The sequence below is a fragment of the Cnephaeus nilssonii genome (assembly GCF_951640355.1).
Source record: "Cnephaeus nilssonii genome assembly, chromosome: 23".
Taxonomy (NCBI): domain Eukaryota; kingdom Metazoa; phylum Chordata; class Mammalia; order Chiroptera; family Vespertilionidae; genus Cnephaeus; species Cnephaeus nilssonii.
This window is the reverse complement of record NC_137094.1, coordinates 16432985-16442551: the sequence shown is the minus strand read 5'-3', so window position 1 is coordinate 16442551 and position 9567 is coordinate 16432985. Positions and strand designations below refer to the sequence as shown.

Sequence of the window (9567 nt, the reverse complement as noted above, 5' to 3'; positions counted from 1 at the left end):
AGAGAGAGAAACCCACGGACAGCGGGGGAGCTACTGAGCTAGACAGGGACCCACAGAAACGCTCACTCTATCTCCCAGCAGGAGAAGGCCACAGCATACGGCAGACGCGCAGCCCCAAGCACCCCGAGGCATATTTACAAGTGGCCACGGGAGTTACTTCTGGTGGAGTCACAGCGTTCACTTCCTCCCAGTCTCTGTGCCACTCACTTGGCTCTGGTCTGTTAGTTCCTCCCCAGCTGGGTCGGGAGGTGACTGAAGCCCTGGCCAGCCGCTCGACGTCCATCTCTGGGAAACCCCGAGCCACACACGTGTTTTATGCCCTAAGACACTCTCATGAACACTCTCATGTATGTAGTTTAAAGCTTTCCCAGTGAGTTCGTCAGGCACCAAGCTCACACGAATGAGGCCCACTCTGCGTTGTCATTTCATCTAACACTTTATTGACAGGCCAGCGACCCGTGACCCCTCTCTTACTAACAGCCCAACAGGACAGACACCGACCCGAGTCTCTTCCGTGCACAGCACCCGTGTCACAGCAACTTCAGGGACAGCCAGCACAGCCCGCCGGCTTCGGGGCCACAGGACGGGGGCCCAGATGTGCCAGGAGCACCCGCAGCGGGACCAGGACCAGAGCTCAGCGCTCTGGGCGGAGGGAGGAGACAGGATGGGCAGCGGGCACCCGGACATCAAATACATTTCCGACAGAGAAAATGTGGAGAGGAAACACATGTCACTAAAAACCAAGACGGTCGTCACAGCTGTTCCGTAGGAGCCTCCAAGTAAAGTCTAAAACGCGCATCACAGCAGGGTCTGACACTGCACAGAAGGCGCGACGTTTAAGGCCCAGCGTTCTCCTAAGGGGCTGACGCCGATTCTCAGCGATGACGCGCGTTCCCAGAAGTCAGCCCTGTCCATGGACATAATATTCGTAATTTGCTTTCAAAACGAACGCGAAGTAGGGACTGGTCTTCAGGCTTCCGAGCTGCTCGGCCTGCAGCAGGTCATTCACGTCCGGCAGGTACTCGCTGAGCCGAATGCCTGCGACACAAACAGAGTCGGTTTTTATTGTCGGGAAACTCCCCCAGGAATCAGGTGACGGATGAAGCGAACACCTGTGCTTCTATTTAAATTGTGCTGCGGGGGGGGGGGGGGGGTCGGGTGGGCTGCTGGGACAGGCCCTGCCTTCAGCTGCTCCATCTGTCCCACATCGGCAGGTCTCACCAGAGGGCACCCCCCTGGTGGTCAGAAGAGCCCGCCTAGCTAGGCCAGTGGTTGGCAAACTCATTAGCCAACAGAGCCAAATATCAACAGTACAATGATTGAAATTTCTTTTGAGAGCCAAATTTTTTAAACTTAAACTTCTTCTAACGCCACTTCTTCAAAATAGACTCGCCCAGGCCGTGGTATTTTGTGCAAGAGCCACACTCAAGGGGCCAAAGAGCCGCACGTGGCTCGTGAGCCGCAGTTTGCTGACCACGGATCTAGGTCTTCAATGAGACCTGACCTCTTTCCTTTCTCTCCACAGCTTCCACCATCCCTCCAAGGTGCACATTGGGTGGGTTTCCTTAAAGTAATCACCACCTGGACACAAGTACTTCACACGATTATATATTCTCCGACTTGGGAGATAATGTGGAAGAAATACTTTCCTGAAAGCTAGCTACAGTATCTCCAAATGTATTCAAGTTTAAATCTAAAATCATGCCCCAACCGGTTTGGCTCAGTGAATAGAGCAACGGCCTGCAGACTGAAGGGTCCCAGGTTCGATTCCGGTCAAGGGCATGTACCTTGGTTGCAGGCACATCCCCAGTAGGGGGTGTGCAGGAGGCAGCTGATTGATGTTTCTCTCTCATCGAGGTTTCTAACTCTCTCTCCCTCTTCCTTCCTCTCTGTAAAAAATCAATAAAATATATTTAAAATAAAAATAAAAAATCTAAAATCAGGTGTGTGTGTGTGGGGAGGATCATTTCTTCACCAGCCCTCTGGGGAGCTGGAAGCCAGGGAGTGCTGACTGCACGCACTGTTTAAAGTGAGGTCTGGGGAGTTACAGGAGAGTACATACACATTTTCTCATTTGATAAAGAAAACGAGAAAAATATGTAAAGTAATATTTTATAATTTGTTAATTACCATAAGGTTCTCAAAATCATATTTTTTACTACTCTCAAAGTGCTTAGCACAATTTTTTGTGCTTGTTATACAATAAAAATCTAGATTAATAAATGCTGTCAGGCTAAATGGAAATTATTTATATACATTCATTACCATTAAACTTTCAATAAAACCGCTTTCTCTATAATATAGTATTACACTTGTAAAAACTATCACAGTACTTTCCAGTTTTCAGTCTGAAAAATTACAGGAAATGATTGGTTCTATCATATCGATTTTCTTTTTTTTTTTAAAAATATATTTTATTGATTTTTTACAGAGAGGAAGAGAGAGGGATAGAGAGTTAGAAACATCGATGAGAGAGAAACATCGATCAGCTGCCTCTCGCACACCCCCTACTGGGGATGTGCCCGCAACCAAGGTACATGCCCCTGACCGGAATCGAACCTGGGACTCTTGAGTCTGCAGGCCGACGCTCTATTCACTGAGCCAAACCGGTTTCGGCCTATCATATCGATTTTCAATGTCACAGCCAACATCTGCATACGCTCCTTGTCCAGCAGAGACTGCGCAGGGCGGTAACCAGGACCCAGGAGGATGGAGACCTCACCTAGACACATGCTTCCTTCCTTTTAAACAAGTCCCTTCATTCTGAACATGCTACTGTTTAACCTTAAACCACCCTGGCATCTGACACCTTGGCAAATCCCTGTTATGCTAAAGTTTCTAAGACGGAGGAGCAATGCTTCATGTCCGATATTAACAAACCACTCACCATCTTTTAAAAGTTTCTGTAAGATTTTCACAAATATACTGTCTTTCGATACTTCAATGGGATCATCTTTCCCGTCTGAGCTGGACCAGCTGGAAAACAGAATCGGTACAAAGGGGAAATGAAGTCACGGGCGTCTGTGACATAAATGACGTCTGTCTGCTATTGTGGTTGGTTTTGATTGCGGGGCGCAGGCAGAGCAAACCGTGAGTTTTGCGAGACTCTTTCAAATGATTGAAACCAGGGAGCTCTAAATGTTGACGATACTGAGACTCTTCATATGAGGTATAAGGTGCCACGCTTAGGTAGCCCTTCGCCAAATACAACCATTTGATGTCAAAGTCAAGCAGTGAGGCATCGTTCCCAGGGGTTTCTGTGCAGAAGTAATAAACCTGGGAAGGACCCCGAGTAGGATCTCTGAGGGCGCAGGCCATCGTTACCGCTCATATGGCACCTTCAGTTCTCATAAAAGTGAACTAGGTAACCAGTGCTGGTACGTAAGTTTGCTTTATCTAGTGAGATTATCCACTAGAAATTCCAACACACAGAGGCACTGCTTGGGAATTAGTAATTGATGGTTTTACCCAACGTGATACACGAAAAGCCAGGAACTGCAAATGACGGCGCGTTTGGTCATGGTTAGGGAGGAGGCTCAGTGGGCAGAGTGAATGCTCCAGAGGCCGACCCCCACGACCAAACGCGGCAGCAGTGTTCACTCTCGGGAGTGATGGGCAGAGGGAGACACGCTTCAGCGAAAACAGTTCTGCTGCCGTTCCTCAACACCACAGGAAAAGGGGAAACGGGGGCAGCACCAGGTCATGTCCCTTTAAAAAGTCTCTTCCTGGGAGCAATCCATCCCCACAGCGGGTTGTTCTGAGTCTTTCTCTGCCACCATCCGCTCCACCAGCCCGGGAGGAGAGGAACGTGCAACCAGGCCTCCATCACCTAGAGGGCGCTGAGCCTCAAACTGTAATAACTGCTCATTAAAAAAAAATAAAAATAAAAATAGTAGCCTCACGTCGTCTGGGAGAACCGGCCATACTTCTGTGGAAATAAGGAGCATGTATTTTCACGCAAACTGACAGTCTAAATTGTAAAGTAAAATTGTACCAGTGGTCCTATATTCTTAAGCTATGCCTTAATTACTTAATGAAAAATTTAAAATCACTACAATTTTCATAATATATTAGTACATAATACAATTAGGCCACAACATTATTTGATGGATGACATAATATCCCTACAGAGTACTTTTCCAAAAGCGTATCTTAGATTCGCAACGTGAGAACTTACTTATCTCTCTGAAGAGCTTTGCAAAGGATTTCCAGTTTCAGATGGTCTATATTTATATCTTCCTCCTGCACAGAAAAACAACAAAAACCCTCAGTAAGTCCTGATTTGAAAAAACACATGCTTAAGTTTGAGTTATGTCAACTCCTAATTCTGCATAATTATTGCTTTACTTTAATTCATAATTTTTATAAATTTCCCTTCCTTTAAAACATTAACACTGCACAGGAAAGTAAACCAATAATTTGTTTGACTTGGTTTCTGATTATTCTCGGATAATCTGATTTTATCAGAAACAGTGAGAGGGTTAAGATTTTATGTATGTATGTATGTATTTTTAAATATATTTTTATTGATTTCAGAGAGGAAGGGAAAGGAAGAAATAGATAGAAACATCAATGATGAGAGAGAATCACTGATTGGCTGCCTCCTGCACACCCCACAATGCGGATCGAGCCCACAAGAGGGTTAAGATTTTGAACAAGGTGATGTAAAAACCAAAACATTGTTTTTTATTCTTTTTCAAAAGTTTATTTTTTCTCTTTAAGTTAAACGTATTGAGGTGACTTTGGTTAATAGGATTACATAGGTCTCAGGTGCACATTTCTAAGATACGTGGTCTGCGCCCTGCATCATGTGCCCACCGTTCAAAGTCACATTTCCCGTCCCTTATATTGGACCCCTTTCACCCTTTACCCACCCCCTTTCCTGGTGGTAATCACTAAACTGTTGTCTGTATTTAGGACATTTTGTTTGTCTTGTGTTTACATTTGTTGCTTTCAGTTTTATGCCCCACATTTGAGTGAAATCCCATGGCTCCTGACTTGTCCTGACTTATTTCGCTTAGCAGGATAGTCTCAAGATCCGCCATGTTCTTCCCAATGGCCGTTTTCCAAGTCCCCCAAGCTATTCTCAAGTGCAAGGCCAATGACCTAGCCCACAGAACTTTCATTGTAACCTTTGTTTCAAAGGCTGAGAACAGGGTGAATACCATCAAGAATAAAATAATAAAGCAACATAACTCGAGGAACTAATAATGACTTAATAAATGAAAGAGAAAAAACTTCCTTCGGACTTTTGAACAGCAGCATTTGTTACCTGTGCACAGAAAAAAGACGTTTGGGAACGTGTGAGAATCACCGAGAAACGAAACCTCTCTCTTTTCTAAAGAGCAGCACATAACCCCCGAGCGAGGGGAGCTGAGCCAGGCTTCCCCACATTTTCATGACTGGCTGAAGAGGTGGTGTTTTTTTAATGTATTCGGTTCTACAGAAAACCCTGTATGAACCTGATATTGTCTGTGATCTCTCGCGTGATCTTACCCACCTCATCGATATATTCCAGCAGGTCCAGAGCCTTCTTGAAATCGTACTCATTAGCTCTTCTGTTCTCCTCGCAGACGTAGAGCTACGGCAAGGTAAAGATGGAGGACTGGTTTAAGTAAAGATATAAGCGAGACTACAGACATTTTTGGAGAAGTCATTGTCTTGCAGGTAAGTTATAGGTTATTTTTATAGTAAAGAACAGTGTCACGTTTGCAAATTATACTCCATCTCTCTCACAGTAAACTGTCTTTTAAAATATGCATTTGCTCCATCAGTAATTAGAGTAACCTGGTATATATATTTTTAAAATGCCAATAAATGTATATTCTTAGGTTCAAGGTAGTATATACATTTCAGCATTCTTTATAGATTTTTAATAATCTATTTCTATTGATTTCAGAGAGGGGGGAAGAGGGAGAGAAAAAAACATCAATGAGAGTGAATCATTGACTGGCTGCCTCCTGCACGCCTCCAACTAGGGATAGAGCCTGCAATCTGGGCATGTACCCTGACTGTGACCTCCTGGTTCATAGGTTGACACTCAACCACTGAGCCATACCAAGAATACTCTGCAATTAATTGCTGCCTGGAATTTTTAGAGCTGGCTGTAATGCTTTGAGATGCTGCCCTTGCAAACAGTTTTAAAGTTGAGATCTATCATACAGCAGGCTGTTGGTCTACACTTTAAAGATAAGCCCGGCCGGCGTGGCTCAGTGGCTGAGTGTCAACCTATGAACCAGGAGGTCACAGTTCGATTCCCGGTCAGGGCACATGCCCAGGTTGCGGGCTCCATCCCCAGTGTGGGGTGTGCAGGAGGCAGTCGAACGATGATTCTCTCTCATCATTAATGTTTCTCTCTCTCTCCCTCTCTGAAATCAATAAAAATGTATATTAAAAAAAAAAAAAAAGATAAGAAAACATACAGCAACATATTACCAACTGGTTTCCCTGGCTGGTTAGATCACAGCTGACTATATACTCACTTCTGTATTCTACACATTTCCTGTGATTTTATAATCAGAAAAATACTTATTATTCATTGTGTCTGAACATTCTTTTCTCTCCACATGTGAATATCTCCGAACTTGGTGTGGTATTAAATTTGATGGTGTATTTATAAAATACAGAGTAAGACTGGCACTACTTCTCCCTTCTTATGATACGTAAAGTGGTGAGGCATACAAGCAGCAGCATCTTAGATTTTTAGACTGAACATGCTGTATCAGAGAGGTTGTGTGAGCTCGATGATAAGAACTCTGCTGCTAAGAATTGCTATCATGTTTGTTTTTTCATTTCTTCCTTTTTAAACATAATCGGAGCAAATTCAAGGCAATCCTAGGACATCTTCTTGCATCGGAAATGCTGTCCTGAAAGGAAAGAGGAGTGGAGTTGCGGCCACCAGCGCACAAAACAACAGAAGCGCCTTCCCCTGGCTGCGGCCCGAATCTAGCGATGCTCAGGAAGGGGTTATGCTGCAGAGCAAAGCGAGGGGATGGCAGCTCTGAGCTATTACATCCGGGCCCTTAACCACTCTCCTTAGAGAAGAGCCTGCAATGTACCTCTTGGCACAGATCTGCCGGAACTGAAAAGGGGACACAGGAAGTGCTGCTGGTCATCAGCATCTCCAGGAACAGGGGCTCTGCTAACTGGCTTCCTGCTCCAGGCAGCTCCTACAACCGATTCCAGGGGAAGTCCCCAGGAAACAGGAAGTGGAAGATGGCTACTCTTAGAAACGGTGCTACACGAAGCACTCAGGTTTGGAGACCGAGAAGAGGCGCGAGGGTCCGAGAAGCACGTACGCTGATGAGCTGCGGCGCGGTCAGCACTGGCATGGCGCTGAGACTCAGCTGCTTCTCCGCCAGCAGCTGCTCGGGCAGCGTCTCCTGGTGCAGCAGGAAGCGCTCCTGCTCGGCCATGTCTAGAATTCAAAGGAGACGGTGAGGAGGGGAGTCAGCTCTCACTCTGCTCTGCCTAAAGCAGGTCTGAATTTCAGAAGAAAAAGGACTCTCGCTAAAGATCGTCTCTTCCCTGTTCAACCCTCTTAGGGCAATTTAATTCTGCTCATCCCTGATTCACAGTTAGGACACCAAAAAGTTTTGCTTCTCGAAAACCAGCAACTTCAGAAGGACCACCCCCTGCAACAATCCCCAGAGTGAAGGTCGAACTTTCACTGGAGTTCCTCCTCTTAATACGAGTCACTAAGGGTGTAATCAGAGAACTCTGTTCCAATCATTTGAATTTGTTCTTTAGGAATTCTCATTTAAAAGACAAATTACCTTTCTCTAGAAAGAGACTCCCAACTACATAACTGAATGATGATCTAAGGACACTGAACAAACATTCTCTAAAAGGAAACACAGTCCTAGTTCTAATGGGGCCCATTAAGTGATTAGAGGCGGATCAGAAGAGTTCATTGATAAGATGAGTGATCTGGATGTCTTCTTGTTAAAATTCTCTTTTACCTTCAATTTTTTCTTGCAGTATATCTTCTGAAAAATCTGAGGCCAATGCAGCCAATTTACTTAAGCCAAGAAGGGTTTTTTTCTTTGCAAAGTAACGCGTTTCCATATTCGCCAAACCCAGAAGTGTTGCATGAGCCTACGAACAACAACATATGAAAACCGTGGTCAGACCCTGGTTACTAATTTAAATTAAAATCAACGTTAAGTGCAACTCTAACTTTCCCCCTAAGCTACATCAATGAAAAATCAAGTCAATATTAGCAAACCTGAAAACTGATGAGTACCATATATATGGAAAAGGAATTTTACAATAAAATATCAACCACCCACACTAATTATTGGGAAAAGACACACATAACATGCATTTGCTCTATAACAATTGTATAGTCACTTCAACATCTTTTTTTTTTTTTTTTAAATATATTTTATTGATTTTTTACAGAGAGGAAAGGAGAGAGGGACAGAGAGCTAGAAACATCGATGAGAGAGAAACATCGACCAGCTGCCCCCTGCACACCCCCCACCGGGGATGTGCCCGCAACCAAGGCACATGCCCCTGACCGGAATCGAACCCGGGACCTCTCAGTCCGCAGACCGACGCTCTATCCACCGAGCCAAACCGGTTTCGGCCACTTCAACATCTTGTCAGGAATTTAAAAAATTAATTTGTGTACCATTTTGACTCATAATTTAAACATTTTTATTATACATGTTAATCAAATTTTTGTGCTTTATTGTACTGTAATAGCAGTCAAATCACAATGGACTGTATTTTTAATTGAGATTAAGAAGTAATGGCAACACTATCATAGATCAAAAGCATTCAAATTATGTGAGAGAAAAAGAGATACACATTTTAAATCATTTATAAGTAGGATTTTAATTACAAAATACTACAATAAAACTATCTAAAGTTACCGAAATCTGCTCCATATAACTGAATCCTTCTTACCTTTTCTAATTCTTGGCTATTAATTTCGTGTAACCAGCTGAGATGCTCATGAGCTTGCAAGAAATCCGCCAACTGTCCGTGCTGAGCAATGGGCTGAGACAGTAATTTGCCCCTTTTTCCTTTCTCCAGATACCAACGGAAGAGAAAGTCTGAAAAATTCTATAAACAACAAAGCCAAGGATCCAGTACTGTTTAGTAACACAGTTTTAAAACATATGTTTCTGATAATATAATATTAAATTTCTCCCCAAGGTCTGAGACCCCAGAAGAGAAACCTTATTTTAAACATTAATTTCCTGTACAATAGGTCCTAAAAATAACCTAATTGAATCACCACATTGGACAAATGAGGACATTCAGACTCAGAAAAATCTTCTTGCTCAAAATCAGACAGAATCTGGATGTACGCTGTCCAACAGGGCAGCCCTGGTCATATGTAGCTGTTTAAACTCAGTTAAAACTTAAAATCACACTCGCCACATTTCAAGCGCTCGATGGCCATGCGTGGCTGGAAGATTCCTTCTGGACAGCACCGATAAGCCACATCTCCGTTACCGAAGAAAGTTCCAGAGGCCAGTGCCGAGACTGTCACTCCAGAAAGGTTTTCAGAGGGAGAATCTGTGTGAAATGGCCCTGTGTGCTGGCTTGATGAGT

General features: G+C 44.0%; 1 protein-coding gene across 1 annotated transcript in view; it reads right to left on the bottom strand.

Moving 5' to 3' along the window:
- Positions 1-435: 435 nt before the first annotated feature.
- The window catches only part of NUP133 (nucleoporin 133), a 31354-nt gene continuing 22222 nt past the window's right edge, over positions 436-9567 (bottom strand). Inside the window, exons 20-26 of the mRNA XM_079763577.1 lie at positions 8914-9072; positions 7962-8097; positions 7299-7417; positions 5501-5581; positions 4178-4242; positions 2888-2976; positions 436-1038 (exon numbers count right to left, since the gene is read on the bottom strand). Coding sequence (XP_079619703.1) covers positions 902-1038; positions 2888-2976; positions 4178-4242; positions 5501-5581; positions 7299-7417; positions 7962-8097; positions 8914-9072 — 786 coding nt within the window. The 3' untranslated portion in view covers positions 436-901. The remainder of the gene's footprint in view (positions 1039-2887; positions 2977-4177; positions 4243-5500; positions 5582-7298; positions 7418-7961; positions 8098-8913; positions 9073-9567) is intronic.